At 40.1% G+C, this 21,088-nt stretch overlaps 1 protein-coding gene across 1 annotated transcript in view; it reads left to right on the top strand.

Moving 5' to 3' along the window:
* The window catches only part of ntsr1 (neurotensin receptor 1 (high affinity)), a 58,878-nt gene that overhangs the window by 20,525 nt on the left and 17,265 nt on the right, over positions 1-21,088 (top strand). The window contains exon 2 of the mRNA XM_028583393.1: positions 16,007-16,208. Within this exon, the coding sequence (XP_028439194.1) occupies positions 16,007-16,208 (202 nt within the window). The remainder of the gene's footprint in view (positions 1-16,006; positions 16,209-21,088) is intronic.

The following is a 21,088-nucleotide window of genomic DNA, read 5'->3' as shown; positions in this document are numbered from 1 at the left end:
GGTCCATAGATGGGACTCTTCAGACTAAGGGCCCTATAGTGCAGCTACACTCACTGCACTATCCATAATTCCCTCAATTGGTTTACACACTGTTCTTTGAGTCATATACTCTCGCGCGCGAGTATATGACCCACACACACTCATTATACATTAATCCACATGCCCCCTAGCACTCAAAATACCAGCCATTAAAATGCACACAGGTACCGTCAGAGCACCAGGCTGACTCCAGAACTCATCACACTTTCTGCTGACAGAAACTTTCAAATATTCTCCCCTAGAAATTCCGAATTTAGTCTAGAGATTGACACCACATGCCTCCAGCAACTCTGCAGGTAAAATGGCAACTGATGTGTGTGTGTGTGTGTGTGTGTGTGTGTGTGTGTGTGTTCTTGTTTAACTATACTATTGGAAAGTTTGTAAGTACACCAGAAGTGTATTAATATATTAATTATCTTCTTTTGTATAATTTCGGGCATTATTAGTGGGGTAACTTACGAGATACAAATGTGGGTCCATTAGCAGATAACGCTACTCTATGCTAACTCTCCCAATGTTCGACCCAGGTGAAAAAAGCTTCTGGGGGAGGTGGGTGTTTGGCTCGAGGTCATGGTGCAAAGGACCCAAGGAACCATCACTTTAAGGTTATGCATTTAGTTGTGATGGTTAAGGTTAGGGTAAGGGGCTAGGGAATGCATGATGTCAATGACGGGTCCCCACAAAGATAGTGCCACACACTGTGTGTGTGTGTGTGAGAGTGTGTGTGTGTGTGTGTGTGTGTGTGTGTGTGTGAGTGAGTGAGAGTGTGCGTGTGTGTGTGTGAGAGTGTGTGTGTGTGAGTGTGTGTTTCTTGTTTAACTATATTTATGGGGTCCAAAAACTGGGAATACATTATACTTGTGGGGCCAAAATGCTGGAGCCCACAAGTTTAAAGGGCTGTTTGAGGGTTAAGACTTGGTTGAAGGATTAGGGTTAGAATTACGTTATGGTTAGGGTGAGTGTACGGGTTAAAGTGATGGTTCGGAGTAATTTCACCTTAGGGTCCTTTGCACCATGACCTCGAGCCAAACACCCCCCCAGAAGCTTTTGTCACCTGGGTCTAACATTGGGAGAGTATGCGTAGAGTAGTGTTATCAGCTGAATAGCTTAGCGCAGGGGCTAATGGACCCACGTTTGTATCTCGTAAATGACCCCACTAATAATGGCCGAAATGATACCACTAGTACAAATAGGTTATTCACTCATAAAAAGATGGATTGGAAAGTTTGTAAGTACACCAGAAGTGTATTAACACTTGCCTGCTCTCTTCTTTTGTATCATTTCGGGCATTATTAGTGGGGTAACTTACGAGATACAAACGTGGCTCCATTAGCCGATAACGCTACTCTATGCTAACTCTCCCAATGTTCGACCCAGGTGAAAAAAGCTTTCCGGGGGTCGTTTGGCTCGAGGTCATGGTGCAAAGGACCCAAGGAACCATCACTTTAAGGTTATGCATTTAGTTGTGATGGTTAAGGTTAGGGTAAGGTGCTAGGGAATGCATGATGTCAATGACGGGTCCCCACAAAGATAGTGCCACACACTGTGTGTGTGTCTGTTCACTACAGCCTACAGACTCTATGAAATTCTGTTTTTACTGGCAAACATTGCTACCACTAACCCATTTTTTTATTTAGTTTTGTTGGTTCTGTTTGTGTGTTACTTTTACTGCCTTAATGTAAAACGTCCTTGGGTCCCTTGAAAGACGCTATTAAAATCCAAGCAATAATATATTATATTATATATTATATTAATAATATTCAAATATAATCACAGCATTTAAACACTGTGTTATAATACCAGCTGTTATTAATATTTTTATTAGCCCTAACACCAGTCAACACGACTAAATCATGTGCCTTAAATCATGGCACATAATTTAAGAATTTAGATAGCACAGATGTCAAATCCATCTCTGTGCATGATGGCACATACTGACACCAATGGGCTGCATAACAACAGATTTCTACACAGCAGATACAGTGCATTCAGGAAGTGTTCAGACCAACATAGTTTAAAGGTCCCATATTGTAAACAGTGACATTTTCATGTATTGCTTGATTATGAAGCAGGTCGAGGTGCTGTATAAATACTGTTAAGTATCAAAACGCTCAATCCACAGAGAAATGCACACAGCCCGTATTCAGAAATAGTGCATTTAAACGAGCCGTCAGGACTTCCATACGGTTGTGATGTCACAACTATACTAGGTAGAAAGTGCTGCTACAGTGCTACGGCTGCAATGACAGTGAAGAGACTCAGAGAGCGTAGATGCAGAAGACCTGGAAACACTGACCAATCAGAGCACAATGGGCATTTTTAGGATGGGGGCTTAAAAAGACAGGCGCTGAAACGGAGCGTTTCAGACGCAGGTATATTCAGACAAACAAAAGAATGTGTTTTTTGAACATTTAAGCATGTAAACGTGTTCTAGTAGAAAACCAAACTAATTATAACTGGAACTGTGCATTGTGACCATTGTGTCATGAAAAGGCAGGGAATTTGATCTTTTGGAACTGGACTTAACACATAAACGAGCTAATTGGGATAACAAATGTGGTGCATTCTGTATCTCCCCTTCAAACCACAAACATTTGTAGTAGTGTAGTCTTTTAAAAACCTTAAATATTAATGTTAAATCTTAGTTCTTAACTTAAACTACTTAATTAAAAGAGACAATGATAAAAAAATTTAAAAAAGTTAGCGTTAGAGTAGCACAATCTTCCTGATTTGTGCCAAAACCAATCCCTCTTTTTTGTCATGGGGTAAAACTAAGTTTGTCTTAAGCATAAAACTGTCATTTGAGCATCTTTCCTGGCTTCCTTCCTGTTTGATTTTTCCTCTTTAAAAGAAACCAGTCCAGACCTCGTAGGATCAAAGGCAGAACAAAGCCTCTGTTATGTATACATGGTCAAAGCCTCAGTAGCTGAACTCAAAGTGATAACTTGAGCTTCAGCCTCACAGACAAATGGTAGACAAATGTCTACCAGTGCGTTCAAGTAATGTGCTGCCTTGATCCCCTGCATGTGTTAGATATTTGTTTGTTTTTAGCTGTGTTCTATAAAAGTAGAGACGATTGTAGACGAAAATGAAGAGAGATTTTATCTTAGTTTTTATTTTATGCAAAACATTTTAGTCTTCTTTTTTTGTCAACAATAATACATGTTAATTTAGTCTAAGTCAGCGTTTATGGACATTGGTGCAGTCTCGTCATCTTCTCGTCTTAGTTATGGAAAAAAAAGGTCGTTGACGAACGTATTTAGTCTCGTCTCGTCTGACGAAATGAACACTAGAACGTGCTGCCTGACATAAAATTAATATTGATCTGGCCCTCCACAACAGTCCTTGTTTCTCATGTGGCCCCTTGGGAAAATTAATTGCCCATCCCTTCCATAGGACAACGTATGTAGGAGACTGGCTAAATTAATTCACATACATCTAACTAGCTCATACAGGCTACTTAGGTGTACTAGGTACTAGCTGCTAGTCTGGGCTGTGAACATTATGGTCTAACCCTAATTTACCCTCTTTATGGAGTCAAAACACGTGATTTGGCCTTGATTTGCATTATAACTGTTGTTTATGTTTGTGAAGAAAAGAAGGATGGCCCTCAGAACTAACAATGTATGGTACTTTCAGTTGAATGTTTGTTTGAAAATGTTTTATAGGATGGTCTGAACTAAAATTGCACATTATACCTTTCTAAGGGTCTTAAATGTCATGTGTGACATGTGTTTACATTTGTATAGATGTTTATACATTTGTATAGATTTTTCTTTAATTAAAAACAAAATAGTTTGGGATTTATGACCCCTTGTCCTATTTTCACTACATGGGAGAGATACCCCCACCCTGTTTTACAGTTTTTTTTAAGTGTAACTAAGTAACTTTTACTTAAAGTACATTTTAAATGAACTTTTACTTGAGTGATTTTTTATCAAAGTATTGTTACTTTACTTGAGTACAATATTTTAGTACTTTTTCCATCTCTGGGGAATTTGAAAGACAACCGTTTATCCCGCCCCTCGGATTGAGCCAATGGCGTGTTCCCAGACCCAACATCTTGATGTTTTTCACAATTAGTATTGTAAGTGCATGATGAAATATCTGCACATTGCAGGTGAAAGCATGTTTGGGTTCTCTGTTTTGTGGAGGTTTAGAGATGACGAAGAGCAGAGCCAGATGCGATTGTTTCTGGGTGAGATTATAAAACACCACGTGACACGTGGCGTGTAGCCTGTGCAGAGACCTTCGTCTAAACAATGTCACTATGATGCAAATATTTGGATTATTCCCTGCTGAAAGTGAAATAGAAACATGGCCAAGGTTTCCCACAGAAAATTTGTTAAGGTGGTAGGGTGCAGTTTGGGTGGGGGGACCACCTGATGGGGGGGGTGTGTGTGTGTGTGTGTGTGTGTGGGGGGGGGTGTAAACTATTTAAAAAACGTGCAATAACAGTGTTACTCGCATGGCTCCCATCATCCTCCATGACACACTCTCTTCCACTTCACCTGCCAACTCTTCTCCAAAACAAACAGCTCTGAGATAACAGAGCTCAGCCCATAGCTTCACTCACTCAAAGCAGATAGTCTGCGTGAAATAAAAACAGGACATGTAATTTCACTGTGTGTGGCGTTTAACTACGCTAACTAACCGTAATAGCCTGTAATGATGAAAAAAAAAAACGAGAATCCACGCGCGCGAAGTGATTGATAGTCACTTCGTCATGTATTCACTTCGTTGAAACAAGAGAAGAAAGCCTCACTGATGTGAAGAACAGCACAGAGATACAACGCTCCAGTAAATCCACTCACCACGTCTCTGCCTGGGCATGTCCCATCTGTTGACAAACTCCCACAAACAACGACGCACGTGATGTTGAAATGGCGATTTATCCCTTTAAATGTGAATAAATGACATATTGCTCTTCATAACCACTGAAAACTGTCGAACCCAATTATTATGGATGCTATCTGATATTAAGCGTTTCTGCTTCACATTTTCAGCAGGGCAGCAGAGCGGCTGTGGGTTGACTCTTACGGTTCTCAGGTTCTCTATGCAAACACTCGCTACACGGAACTCAGTTATTTCGGGGTCATGAATATTTTTTGAAAGGGTAGTAAAACTTCTTTCCATTTCATACAGAAAAGACATGTTGTTCATTGTTTTGGTTGTCATGCAAACGTTTTGAATTTTTAATTGGGTATCAATGCAACTGGACATTTTTTCTTTCTAATTTCCTAGATGTTGTGTCATTCTCTTTGTGTGAAGATCAAGTAAAAGTATTATTGATAGTTAGTCCTGCGGTTACTTCAGCTTAACTGGGCTAAAATCTATGTGAACGCAGCAGACTTTCTAAGGAAGTGAATGAGACAAAGGTTCTTGAGTGAACAAGTCAGCGGTACTGGTCATTAATGTAATGTTCCTCCAGCCATTTGGGGATAAATTGGCCTTCTGCTCTCCCTTATCTGTTCCTGTTTGATAGAAAGTGTTTCATTCCATTGTATGAGGAAGACAGACAGAGAAGGATGACAACGGAAGTGAATGCTAGATGTTATACAACCATGGAAATATTGTATAAAAATGATCAGCAAGGATATAAAATATTCCTGAGGAATGCACAGAATGTCCTTCTAGTAAAATTAAATTCTATTATTGTGCAATGTCAGCCCATTGTGAAAATGAAAATGTGAGGTTACAGGTGAAATGACACACCGCATGAGGTTCTGGTAAACAACATCAGTCATTTACAACATACTTTAACTGAATCTGACTTTAGAGGGAGAAAACTGAATTATTCTTTTGGACTGAATTTTCTGCCAAGCTATCTTTCTATGGCAGATAAAAAGGTTTAAAAAAAATAGTACAATGAAAGGCAGAGTGTGGGTTTGTGTTTTACCAATGTTGGTTTCTTTCTTTTCTTTGTTCAGATACCTAGCCAGGCTGAAGTGTGACAAACTACACAGGGGTGCGGCAACGCTAATATAAATACATAATCCATTGTTCTGCTGCACTGCTAGCAAAGCATGGGCAATTTTGTAAAACAGGACTGCCAGCTATTCAGAAAGTAGATGGTGACCGTGATGCTACACAAAGCACCAAAACTACCAAAATAAATACAAGAAAAATGCAGTGGCCGACCATCCTTTCACGGAGAAATCGCTGATTGTGGCTGCATCTCTCTCTCTCTCTCTCTCTCTCTCTCTCTCTCTCTCTCTCTCTCTCTCTCTCTCCTTCACGGTGACACAGCTGATCTCAATTCATTTCAATTCAAAAGGGTGATATTGGCATGGAAAATAGATGTTTACATTGCCAAAGCAAGTGTGAAATTGAAAATATTTGTATCTACAAAAGTGGGGGGGCCATGCAGAAAAAGTTTAGGAACCACTGGACGAGATAATCATCAGAGGATTGGGTCTATGAGTCCACACTTGTGCTGGAAAAAGGCCAGCTCTAGCCTTCGCCTCGTGCCTCAAAAAGAATTCACAGACCATTCAAGGCTAACTCTAGCTGATAGGTAAATATTAACGCTGCCTTACCCATACGGACAGCTCGCAGGCATGAAAGCAAGTCGGTTAACACGGACCAAACATCCACCGTCTCCCGTGAGTTGTCAAACTTATAGGAGGTGAAAGCTGAGCTGTGCGCCGACAACATCGAAATGGTGTGAACCACAGTGATCAAAACACGCGGCACCAAGGGGCTTCGGCCTCGTACTGTTTTTGCCAGTGTGTGCGTGTATTGTGCAGTCATGTCTAGGCTTTAGTTTACCCTATTCTCATATAAACAGCACATGCAAAGATGGGAAGTAATGAATACTTCCTTACTGTACTCAAGTAGATTTTTCAGATATTTTTACTTTACTATTTATTTTTGTGGCAACTTTTTACTTTTACTCTTTACATTTTTAACATGAATATCGGTACTTTCTACTCCTTACACTTTACAAAATTGGCTCGTTACTTTAGTTTAAAATGATTTCAGTGGAGTTACCGTTATTTTTCGCGTCATCAAAATCGAATTCAATCTAACTGGATGGGAATATACGTTGTTATAATGTGCTGGAAATTGTGCCAACCAAAACACCATGAACTGCTGGCTTTCAAGAATTTACCATCGAATTTAAAAAATCACATAGAGGTAAATGCATCTTTTTGTTGTTATCAAAAGCTATTTGTTGTTTGTTTCAGTAACTTTATTAAGTTTACCTTAATGGTCAGTTACATTTGTTCTCCTTCTAGCAATGACGATGCCTTGGTTCGCTAGCATTTAGTTAAGTAACCCAAGTAACGTTAAGGTTAGCGTTAACCTCTCAGACGTAAGTTAGAGGACTCATGTTTGAATTCTCACAGAATCACAATTGAATTCATAACTTGCTACTCAGTCAGGATCTTATTAACCTGGAGTCCCAGTCTCTGTCACAATAATCGTGATGTTTTAGGTCTAATGGCAGACATCCATTTAAAATATAGGCAATGGCATATAAAGAGCCTTTTTTCCATATCCACTGAAGTTTCTCAGCTTGCACTCTAGTAACATATGTGTGGTCCAGGTAGCTTTGCATAAAAAATAGTTGTCATTCGCAAGGCTACTTTTTACTTTTATACTTTAAGTAAATTTCCAAGCTTTTACTTTTTTTTACTTTTATTTGAGTAAAGAAGTTTAATCAGTACTTCTACTTTTACCGGAGTATTTTTTAACACAAGTATCTGTACTTCTACTTTTGCCATCTCTGAGCACATGTGCATACATCCCAGCTAACAATGCTCGCCACACTTAACAACGAAAACAAGGCATACACAAGGACACACAAACAAGCACCCATTAGCTGATGCCGTAGCAGTCAGCTACTCTTCCTGGGGTCCACACTAACACACAATACATACATATTACATCACAGAGTATATAGTACAAGAATATGTTATGTAAAATCGCATCAATGTGCAATACACTTATCAAGTCCCCATACATACACATGCAGTTGGACACCCACGAACATACACGCACAAACAAGAGATCTTTTTTTTTAACGTTTTAAGGTTCACTGAGGGGCAGCCTCTCTTTTGCAGGAACACCCTGATCACATTCACACAGTTCCACATTCATACCTGGAAGCTGCCCAGCACAACCACAGTCTGCTGGCCACTATGAAGCTCCACTGGAGTAGTTGGAGGTTAAGGGCCTTGCTCAAGGGTTCTTCAGTGGTGGTAAGGGAGGGACAAGCACTGTTCTTTCACTTTCCCCACCCAGATTTTATCCTGTCGGTCTGGAGATTGAACCGACGACCTCCCTGGTCACAAGCTTGCGTCTCTAACCTTTAGGCCACCACTGCCAGATCAAACTAACAGTCTCACTCAGTAACATTATAAATAACCCACTAGTCTCGCTTTGCCAGACCTTCCTCCACAGTGCTGCGGAGGATGGTCTGGCGAGTCCACACAGCATCCCGGGATAGGTTTATTTGCTTTTTTTATTAAACCAATCACAATCGTCATGGGCGGCAAAAAGCTCCGCGCGATGCCGTTGCAAAAATAGCCACGGGAAGGACCTTGTTTTGGTGGAACATGTGTATGTTCAAAAGTTGTTTTAGTCGTGCAACAGAAAACTCTGATTGGACAGATAGTCTAGCTAGCTGTCTGGATTTACCCTGCAGAGATCTGAGGAGCAGTTAACCATAGTCCTCAGAAATCCACCGGAGTTTAGAATGACAACACAAGAAAGTTAATGTTGCTCGGGAAAGGGAAGTTTGGGGTCCCCTGCTGGAACTGCGACCCCCGCGACCCGACACCGGATAAGCGGATAAAGATGGATGGAAGATGGATGGAACACAAAGAAAGAGGAAGGGAACGGACATCGGCGAAAAGACATTCATCCAGCGGAATTTCCTGCGGCACTGGAGAAATCCCAGAAGTGGAACGTCGTGGATATAGACTAATAACCCACAATCTAAAACCTTTTTGCATACAACAAACATGTTGTATAGAAAAACAATTATAAAACAATAGGAATATATTTTTATAAACACTTTAAGAATCATACAAGACTAATACAGTTACTTTCCAGTATTCAATCTGTCATCTGCATGCCAGATAGATGCCTCTGCATATACTTTTTCAAAGATGAGCATTAACCGAATACTCAAGGGTAACTTATTCCATTTCATGGCTCGATACACAACAGTTATTTTATTTTTTTTGATTAGCCAGTCCTTAGGCCAGGTACGATATGACCATTACTAGCAAATCTGGTGTTATGGCTATGTGTATTATTACGCTTGTCTGTTTTCCTTATACAAACTATCAAGACTGAAATGGTTTCCAACTAAAAGTTGAACAGTGATTGAAAAATCAGCAGGGCATGAAGGCTCAGGTAAGAAACGATTGCATTAAAAGGTTGTTTGCCCTTATCAACAGTAATGGTTTCTTCTAATGCAGGATGGATACAAATCGATACATGATGACAATAATCGTATTGCTTCCATTGTTCCAATTTGTGGCACGCATTGTCGTTTTTATGAGTAAAACTGGAAGAGGGTCGGTTTTTATATCCAGTTACCGTCTTTAATGGATATCCCAGGTGAACATTTTTGCCAGAAGGCAGACCATGCAAGCTGCTCAACATGTGTTAGAAAAGCATTAGCGCTGGTTGTTGTTTGTGATCAGCTGCAGCTTCCTCACACCCCCGTTCAGCAGTCAAGTCACGGTTCAAGTTGCAGACTCTCAGGGTTTACACCCACGCATTTTGAGCAAAGCAAACGATAGCTTCTGCTGTGTAGATAACGCATTATAACACACATTGTGCTTTGAAGCACGATCACACCAGCATTAAATGTCACATATGTATGCAGCATGAATTCATTTCAGCTTCTGAAATTTGCAGTTCGCTTTCCAGCTTAACCCTTCTCGTCAAATTTGACCCGTTTTCAAAGTTTTTTTTATATAAAAAATATGGGTTTCTCACAACCAAATTGCCCCAAAATAACATGGATGCATAGATGTATGATGTATGGAACTCATGCAACATTATTTCTGGGTATAAATAATGATTACTTTCATTAAAATTTGAATGTTGGTGTTTTATTCAATTTCATAGCATTATCATTTTGTTTTTTAAATGGTTTTTAAAACCGTATCCTGGCTCAACTTTGACATATACAAGTCTGCGATCCACTCAACATCCTCTGATCTGAACTATTAGTGAAAATAATTCATAATGTCGGCTTTTCGTTAACTAAAACATTAGGTATAGTGTCATATCTATGAGGTTTATTGATCATGGATTAAAAAAAAAAAAAACGTTGAAAAAAGTGACAAAACGCTTCAAAGAAGCGTCAAAAACATTGAAAAACGCACACGTAGAGAGTTCATTTTCAATTTTTAGGGAAGACAACACAAGGGTAAAGTAGTTTGCCAACCATCCCTGTGAGTAGTCACTATGTTACCACGCTTCTAGAAGCAGGTATAGACCCACCAAACGGGGTTGAGGGACAACTGGAGATACTCTCATTTTATTCATCTGAAATGCATGTTTGACGCTTTCATATGTCAACACTTTTACTAAAGTTAGCTTGGAGACCTAATTTACTAATTTGGGCCACAGACTAAAATTATATGACATTACCCAGACTACCAATCAGTCCGACCAGTTGTGAGAAGTTGCTGTTCGTAGAACTGGATTTTGTTTATCGAAGATGCTAGCAAAGAAACACAGAACATGAAATAAGCACAGTAGGTTGGACCTCTGTGTTTAAGCCTATACTGCGTAGTTTCTCTCTCCCCCATGAGGAATTCTAAAGCCCAGTTCAGACCAAAGATTTGCCAAATAATTGTCAAATACAAAACAGCAATTCCACTGGATATAGAGCCATGTTTATCCAAATCATTCCATTATACATACTGTACAAAGCACCTAAGTTAAAACAAATGTTGAAAATATATTGGCTCGTTAAAAAAAGGCTGCCATAGTTTATTGTGGTCTTTCTAAAAGGGAGTCTAAACACTAACATGCTAGGGTTTGTTATGCAAATGAAATCAAAAGGGCATATAAACAATTCAAATGACCTTAACATATCACACACAAACAAATGCACGTGGCTGAGGTTGCTAAGTGACAGGGTGCTAGGTGACGATGGCATACAGAATTGGATAACAAAAAACCCCACAGCTGCATGATTGAGCCAGAGTAGATGAACAGCCTGATGGAAATACAGCATTGCCCCGTTTAACACAACATTTAACTGAAAGGGTAATTTCATTATTTTTACAACCTGGACACTATTTTCCCATGCACTGGTGTCTAAGTGACTAATTTGTACAAGAACCTTGCAAATTGGTCCAGTATTATCCAGCGAGAACACTGTAACCGGCAGCCGCGAACTTGGCTGCAATGTAATCCCATATAAAGCAAATGTGCATTGTCAATTTCATTGTGCTGTTTTTTGCTACAGGCTCCGATTATTATTCTAAATGTCTGGCAACATTATGGAAAGGATCCTTACAGAGATACATCTTTTTGTTAAAGAGTGAGATCCTTTTTGTTTAACCAGGAATGGTTCCGAAATCGACATTGCCAAACCCACCAGACTGCTTAAAAGTGGTAGCCTGACAAGCCAGACCCACATTCAGATGTTGGGTCTGGGAACTCACCATTGACGGAGCTCGATCCGAGGGGCGGGATAAAACGGTTGTCTTTCAAATTCCCTCTGCACGTAATAGGATAGTGCTACAACCAGGCAGAGCAATGAAGAAGGTAGCAGAACTAGTTGATGGATTAAACTTTTGCCGTATCCGGTCGGCAAAACTCCGAACACATCATCCTTTTTTAAGAATGATTTCTGTGCCGTTCTTTGTTCTTTTATCAAAGAAAAGCTTAACTCCAAGTCTTCCAGAAGTCCGCTGTTCCCAGCAGCAGCAGCCATAAGCCCCGCCCACTGACTCTATACACAATGTGATTGGCCTGACCGAAATTTGGTTTTTCCAACTTGAAAGTCAATGGAGAGTGCCTAGACCCCCCCTGGCTGCCAAATAAATTTGCCGCCACTAGGGGAGTCTAGATTTCTAGGCTATAAAAGTGGACCAATATTAAAGATTGTTGTTCAGTCACTTAGACACATTAACATAATAAAAAAAAAAAAAAAATGATTACCCTTCCATGGCCAGTTTGTTCGTTCATTTATTTATTAATTTATTTATTTTCGGGGTTTATTAATAGAAAAATAGAAAAAGGTGATTAACAGGAAAACACGTACTGTATGAGACATGACAAGACAAGAAAAAGAAAAACATGAAAATGTAGAGATATCTGTAGCTGTGTCTAAAGTGTGGAAGTCCAAAGTGAGCCAAAGCTCAGACTTGAGGCTAAACAGGACAGCAGCACTACAGTCACCCATTAAGAAAATGAATTGCCCACTGATGCGGTCTCACTGTTAACCTATTAAGGATGGAGGGCTCCTCCATAAATCAAACAAGCTCCTCAGGACATTGTGTAGTAATAATCATAATATAAGTTCAGATTAATCGTCACATGTGCATGTGTGACGGTGATTAGCTTCGGAGCGAGTAGTGACTCTAGAGGCGTAGTGGGAGAAATAATGTGTCTCCCCTGCACTTTCTGACCAAGATTGGAAATCTGTTGCAGGAAAAGTTAACCCTCTCCTTGATTTCATATTGTTTATGGAGAAGGAGTATGGAGGAAAATGAAACGCTACCAAGCCACGAACAAGCGGCGTGCGACGCCGCAACGTGTAGTTACATTATTTGAGAGTTGCACGTCAGGCTACGGCGTAGGGTCCGGCATAGGGTCCGTATCTCTACGTACCTACGTACTTACATGTGTTCCTACGTATAATAAATATAAATTTTTTAGGCATCTTTCTTTTTGGAGCGAGTTTTGTAAATGTCCTGGAGTTGTCCCGTGCCAATTATTGTACAGTAGCTGCTGTCTTTTACAGTCCATTCCCAGCACACTCTCAATGGTACATCAGTAAATGTTTACAATTAGGCTCCCATACCAAAGGTCATTAGATGCTGATTTTGGATACTGACCCAAATAGCAGAATCAGGCCGATCTATTCAATGCTATGTCCATATTTTGTTTTGTCTCACCAACAAGATAACTGGCTAGTAAAATAATCTTTGAGGCGTACAGCAGGCCTTAGGTCCTGATTCTTAGTAGTACAAATGATTGGAAGATGAATGTAGTTTATTGCAGAGGCGTACTTTGACTTGTCAAAGTTGTCCGCTCTACTTCCCTGATGGATTTGATAATATTAAAGAAATTGATTTAACAGCAATTGCATGCAAGCGTAAAGAGAAACATAGGTGGTTATTATTAAAGATGGCTCTGACTTAGTCATCGAATTATTTAATTTTTACTTTTAGCTTTTTAATATTTTAAAATGTGTGATCTGGGGCCAACCACTTCCTCTGGGTAAAATTACAAAATGTACCCATCTTTTTTCTCATGCTAGTATAGTCAGATACAAGTATCAACCACCAGTTAAAAGGCACCAGAATACAGGACAATTACATTTGTTAAACTATTTCTTAGAGTAATAATCATTATTTTAGCAAATGATGTAACATTTAGGCAAATTGACACGTCTCCGCTTTCAGCTTGTCTTTCTTTAATGACAGCTTTTAGTCTTCTTTGTGTATCCCTGAATCATGCCATTCTAGATGGGAAAATGAAATAGAATTTTGTCACTAAAAGCTGTGTCAACAGGTTTTTTTCACCTTTTAAAAGTCAAGTTCCAAAAGAAGAAAAAAAAAACATTTTCCAAATATATTGGGGTTCTTATCAGGATGGGAAGCTGCCAGAAAATAGACTCACCAGTCACAGAAAATAGACTCATCACTCGCTTTCAGTCTCATCCAACAGAAAAGACAAGTGATGCAACATTTAGTCGTAACTCTCTGGTGACAAGGAGGTGAATTAGAAAAATGGGTTCTCAACTCTCAATAAGAGTTAGCCTATCTATTGTACACAGTCAGAGCTCTGGCAGCAGTTAGTGAAGGGAACACTAAAGCCCTGTAGTCTTTTTTTTAGACTTACAATATATATACATTTGAAGATTTTGTAACCCTACCCCTCCTGGGTTTTCCTTCTGCATGCATCAAAATGTAGTTTTAATTTCCACTGTTTTTTACATTTCCCCTCCAGTCACTCCAGCCAAATATCTCAATTTCTTTTGCACTTCAATCACAGTTATCCACATTAGCTCTGCCAGTTGTTTGGCTGCTTTTCATATTTCTTTCTTTCCACCCTCCCAGAGGTTTCGACTCACTCTAAAGCCGGGGTTTGCCTTGCTGCTTTTCTTCTGCTCTCCTTTTCAGCTGTAATCGATCAACAATGTCTAGGAGGCAGGGGGCCCTCACAAGTCAGCCAGCCTGTTCATTAAAGCCATTAACATTTCTCAACCATGATTATCCCTTGGAAAAACAACAGCACTGTGTGTGTGTGTGTGTGTGTGTGTGTGTGTGTGTGTGTGTGTGTGTGTGTGTGTTTCTGTGTGTGTGGTAGGTGGAGAGGGAATGCTGTAGGAAATAACTGATCTGTTACATTGCTTAGGCAAATATTGACACAAATTACAAATTAAAACCTCAAACACCCATTCACGTTTTCTCTCTTGAGCAACTTCTCATACCGGCTCCACCCGGTTACACACTAGCTCTAGTGAGAAGTCAGCTGTCATGAGGGATGTCCAGCAGCACCTCCTCTCTTCGGTTTTCTCTCAATAATCTTCGCTGCTAACTTCATTCTCCCACAAAATCTGTCTCTTTTATGTTCTATCAGCAGTGAGGCAGCACAGAAGAAAATGGATTGCGCAAAACTTTCCATTCGGAATTTGATCAAAGTTGGCACTCATGAAATGTAATTTTTATTGAGTGTTTCTTGATGGAACTGGAAAAAAATAAATTGCTTGGAAGTCAGTATGTTTTTGTCATTCTTCTGCCAGGTCTGCCAAATCAAAGCAAGGACACTCTTGATATGTCTATTTTAAATTGATTTGATCAAAGGACTGCATTATAGTGGTTGGATAAAGGTTTTGAAAAACACAAAAAGTGGCCAACTCGTGTGGCCCTGTTGGCTCAGTTGGTGGAGCGGGTGCACATGTATGGGGGTTTGCTCCTCGGTGCAGTGGGCGCGGGTTCGACTCTGACCTGCGGCCCTTTGCTGCTTATCGTTCCCCCCTCTCTCTCCCCTTTCATGTCTCCATCTGTCCTGTGGAAATAAAGGCGTAAGTAAGAGATGTAAGAGATTCATCCTGCTGTCACCCAGTTCGCCTGTACCTCTCGTGCCCTCTCATCCTACTTGCTTTCTTCTGCCAAATTTTTTATATATCCTGTCCGTCATCCCTCTCTCTCTCTCTCTCTCTCTCCCAAAGTGTCTGTGTAACATTTTCAAAGTAATTTTCCATGATTCAACAGTGGTTGCTTTTGAGGATGTTTTGTTTTATGTTTATGTGTTGTATTGTTGTACCTTATTTTTGTTTTAAGCCATCAACCTGCTAGGGAATGCAGATGAAAATTAGCCTGCATGCCTAAATCTGACACATTCACATGTTGCACTCTGTGCTCATGTTGATTAATGTGCATTGTCCCTTTTAAGTGAAGAAATCTAAAAGAAATCCAATAATCTGCAATATCTGCATACAAATGTTTGTTTTGATGACAGTATTCATTTCCACTGGCTTCATTAAAAAGCTGAAGTGAAAGAGAGACAGAAAAACTTATGAGAGCTATGACATTAGACAGAGATAATTATTTTATGTAGAATCAAACAGGGTTTATCAGTCAGTCGACAACTATTTTGATGGGCCAAACCCCTAATTTTTAACCAATGATATAGAAGCTTATTTGTTAAAAAAAAAAAATCTGTGATGGATGTGATATGTTTTGAGCTAACCTTAACCAGTGTGTCAGCTCTAAATTCTAACCAGTGATTACTGCCTCTTCTCTCTGCACAGGTAAACGCCTTTCTGTCCTTTGTGATACCCATGGTGGCCATATCGGCACTGAACGGGGTCATAGCCAATCAGCTGTTGCGAATGTTCCGTGAGGCAGAGCAAGAAAACCGTGTCTGCATCATTGGGGGAAATCCCACCATGCTGAACGCCACCACGGAGCCCAACCGTGCTCGCTCGCTTCGCCATGGAGTTCTTGTTCTCCGTAAGTGAACATCCTCCCACACACATATACATAATACACAGAAAGAAAGTCATTTGTGTTGTCTTTGAGTAACAAATAGCTCTTTGAGTCAGTTAGCAAGCTATTTCCCTGGATGCCTGTTGAATTTTTCTAGCCTGCTGCATTTTGGTTAATAATTAGACTACATGTTAGCCTGAGAAGCCAGACCCACATCAAGATGTTGGGTCTGGAAACTCACCATTGGCAGGGCTCAATCCGAGGGGCGGGATAAACGGTTGTCTTTCAAATTCCCTCTGCACGCAATAGGATAGCGCTACAACCAAGCAGAGCAACGCTAGTTCATAGATTAAACTTTTGTCGTATCCGGTTGGTAAAACTCCGAACACATCTTCCTTTTTTAAGAATGACTTCAGTGCAGTTCTTTGTTCTTTTCTCAAAGAGAAGCTTAACTCCAAGTCTTCCAGAGTCGTGGCCAAAGCCAATTCGAAGAACGCTGTTCACCAGCAGCAGCAGTCATTTCCTTTGTCTTCAAGTAGCAGGGAATTCACGCAGAACCATCGCAACTCTGCCATCATTATGTTAAGCCCGCCCACTGACTCTATGCACGATGTGATTGGCCTGACCAGAATTTGGTTTTTCCAGCTCACAAGCCAACGGAGAGTTGCTAGACTGACCCTGGCTGCAAATTACATACAATGCAATACATTTCGGAACACAGATACTTCTACTACATGTATCTCTTATTCCTCCTACTGTCATGATAACAAACAAAGCTGCACCGGGGGGGTTTACTTTCTTTTCACCCCCCAGCCCCCCCCCCCCACCCCTCCCAGCCCCCCCAAACACACACACACACCCTTCGTAATCACCACCCACCTAGACAAGAATTTAAAAAAATTACACAGTTACCCTTCTATTCAAGACAGTCAACAAATAGTAACAAAATACTCAATAACACCATGAACATGTAAAAATGACAACACCATAAGCCCATCATACATGTCTCCCCAGCACAAAGCTTCTTAGAAGCCCCCCAGGTATACTTTCCCCATTTTCTATAGACATCCAATCTGCCTAACTGTTTATATACTTTCTCCTGCTTTCTGATGCTGACCCTTTCCAGAACGTCCTGAGTGTATTTAAAGATATCACAGCAGGTGCTCCATCCAACTGTCAGTGAGATGCATTTCACTCACTCCAAGTGAGCAAATGCTCCGTAGCAAGCATATTCATCACTGTTATCTCGTCAGTGATGCAGTGGCAAGTCAAATGTGGATAAACTAGCAAAGCAACCAACATTTAACTTTGACATAACCAAAACAACACAAAGCTGTCTACCGACCATAGCTGACTCGAATGCTTCGACTCTTTGAGTGTTGCCATGGGAATGGATGTCCAAATCAGTATCTGAATGCTTCCATTTTTTTTTTTTTTTTATTAGGATGTATGCATTACCCCAATAATCCAGAATAGCCCATGGAAGAAGGAATAGTAATCCCATGTTATTCATTTATGCATCAACATAAATTATAATTTGTTATATGTGTGTGTGTACACTTACACCTGTTTACCTATCCAACAGGGGACCTCAAGGTTTTTACACAGCAAGGGACATTTGGTGTGTGTGTAGGCGGTAGGGCTAGGTACGGTGGCCAAGACGGTTCAACACAAATTCAAAAGCAAAACACAAACGCGAAAGCTACAACACAAACGCAAAAGCCACAACACAAACTCAAAAGCTACAACACAAACACAAAAGCTACAACACAAACGCAAAAGCCACAACACAAACGCAAAAGCTACAACACAAACGCAAAAGCCACAACACAAATACATAAGCTGGAAGCGGAAGTGAGAATGTGGTTGACAAACGGAGCCGGAGGAGGAAAGTTCTTGTACGTTTGAGAAGTAAGTGAAACATGGTTCCTTGCTAATTATGATTACTGTTGCAACGTGATTGTCACAAATAAGCAGCGTTGTTCAATATCTTTTTTATTTTCATATGTACTCTGCTATTTAGGCTACAAAGCTACAGCTATAACGTTATCTAAATGGCGCCCAGCATCTTTTACCCGCGAGTCCTACATTTAAAGTCTATAGTTTGTCACGTTTAGTGAAGCTGTTTCAATCACTAAAATATTATATCCCACTGTTACGTGCTTGTAACTTGTTAACCATGTCTATCTTGTTAGTGATCAGATCCCAGCGGTAAATTCCCTCGGTACGGTTGGTTTGGAAAGTGTGTGTGTGTGTGTGTTTGTGTGTGTGTGTGTTAGGGGCGTTATATGTCATACATACACACATACACGGGTTGGTCTGAATGAAATAAACCCTTGCTTCGTGCTTACTACTGGAAAATAAAATAAGTTAATAAATGTAATTCAGATTGTGGACTCCTGTGTTTACACTGTATTTAAAGCCATGTAAAAGGGTTTGTTCATAGACTGTATATTACTATTTGTACAGTCTATGGTTTTGTTGCATGTCCTCAGTCTTACCCCTACAAATAGTCACACACACACTTTCCTTTGTAGCCTATATGGAGAGTACATACATACATATGAAAATACAAAGACATTTAACAACATTGCTTATTTGTGACAATCACATAGCAACAGTAATCCTAATTAGCAAGGAACCATGTTTCACTTACTTCTCATGCAAGTAACATGCAAGAACTTTCCTCCTGCTCATACGCTCACTTCTGTTGTCACTCACTTTTGTTGTCGCTTATGTATTTGTGTTGTAGCTTTTGCGTTTGTGTTGTGGCTTTTGCATTTGTGTTGTGGCTTTTGCGTTTGTGTGGTGGCTTTTGCCTTTGTGTTGTAGTTTTTGCGTTTGTATTGTGGCTTTTGCGTTTGTGTTGTGGCTTTTGCGTTTGTGTTGTGGCTTTTGTGTTTGTGTTGAACCGTCTCGGCCACCGTAGTTAGGGGTAGGGGTAGGTGCAGTGCTGTCCTGGGTATTGAAATCGACGGAAAAGATGGAAAAAAAACCTCACAGCCTGCCTCACTGCGTCTTGGCGCCTGGCCTGAGTCATCTAATGTTACTAGCACAGAAACTAAAAGTATGGGATGTTGGAAAAAGTCAAGCATATTTTCAGAATTTGCGAAGATTACAACCAAAATGTTGAGTGCCAGATATACCGATGTAAACTGGTATATCACAAATCTAGTTTGGCAAATCACCTTAAAACTGTAAATAACAGGAAGCAGACAGGAACTCCCCTCCTCCTCCAACTTCTGACCTCCAAGCGTTCCAGGTGCACAACACCAAACGTAAATGAAAAACATGGCTTACCGTGATAAAGTGTAAAACTTGATGAGGTAGAGGCATTTCAATCAAAAGGTCATTAATTGAATGCCTTTAACGAAAGGGGTATGAGTGTGAAGGTGTGCCCTATCCTTAAATGGTAGCACTCGTGTCTCTGTAACGAGATCCATGCTGGTTATTGGGCTGTGGATCATCAGTGTTGTCTCCTAGTTGATGAAGAAGACCCTGCTCATCAAGTTGGTTATATAAATTTAAAAAATGAAGTTGTGAAGAATATGATATTTGGCACTTTTTTAATATGCAGACACTTTAGCCTCCTAAACTTGGATTTCAGGATGCCAAAAGCATTCTCAGTGGCCACACATGCTGCATTAAGCTTTTTGTTAAAGCACCTCTGCCTGGCAGGAATGTGCCCATCATCCCTGTAGGGTTTTAGCAGTTGTTGCAAAAGAGGATAAGCTGGATTGCCGATAATGTGCATTCCCACTGGAACCAGGGCCTTGGGATTTTCTTCCAGTAGCCGTACAGCACGTGACAGAAGAGTCGTTCACTGTCACAAAATTAGGCGGGGATGACGGAATACAATAGTGTTCTATTAAAATAGGCTATGGAATTGTTGTAATGTGGTTTCACACTGGGACTGTGACATCCATCGACAGCACAGACTGTATTTGGAAATCCGGTTGTTTGAAACCGTAATGTAAATGTGTGAAAGTGATGGGTCCGATGTGTATTGACCGGGAGACAAAAGGGATAGATGCGTTGACATTGTAGATTTTGAGATGTTGAATCTTTCTGCCATATGCCTATATGACTCCTGGTAAGACAGAGTCCACACTTTGCTGTCTGTTCATGGAGAATGGTCCAAATGTGGTAATACGGTTCTGGATAGCAAAAAAGAGAAAATGAGCAAACTGACTTCTGAATATATCTATGTTAATAATACTGTGGCTTCGAAATGCTTTAGATACTGTAAGTCTACTCTAAAATGACTTTTTTAAGTCAGTGACACTGGAACCAACCTAGAAGAATTGTGAAGCTCATTATATACAGAATTTTAAAGAATTCATTGGGCTTGTATTTGTATTTATCGTTACTGAAAAATGAAAACCATATATTTCCACAATGTCACGTACATGTGAAACAATACAAATACAAGCTTGTTTTAAAATTGCGTGACAACATTTCTATATTATTTAAAAGTTTTTAAAAAAAAAAAGTGTTTTAATTTACCTTAATTTGGAGAATTTCTACACTCATTATTACCCGATAACTTGAGAATCATCAAACATGGATATCTGTGGTTTTTACTGGATGGCCATCAGACAAAATACCAAGCAGTAGACTAAACCAACTGTGGCCATATGTTCTGGCTCATTTTAAATATTTACTGAGAATCCAGATAATTAAACTGCTAGCTGCATCCAGCCTTAAATCACCTCAGGTGTTGCCAGTTGCTCTAATGATCACCTGTGGAGAGAACACAGTCAGTTAAATCACAGCAGCAACACAAGATGACATGGGTCATCATGATACTAAAAACTGAGAGAAATTGCGATAAGATTAGTTTGTCATCGCATTTACATACAATGAGATTCAGGTACACTACCTGAGACGGTGCTCAAAAACAT

This window comes from Perca flavescens, chromosome 7 (assembly GCF_004354835.1).
Source record: "Perca flavescens isolate YP-PL-M2 chromosome 7, PFLA_1.0, whole genome shotgun sequence".
NCBI classification, from domain to species: domain Eukaryota; kingdom Metazoa; phylum Chordata; class Actinopteri; order Perciformes; family Percidae; genus Perca; species Perca flavescens.
The sequence above is the reverse complement of the archived record's forward strand: the minus strand, read 5'-3'. Positions and strand labels throughout refer to the sequence as shown.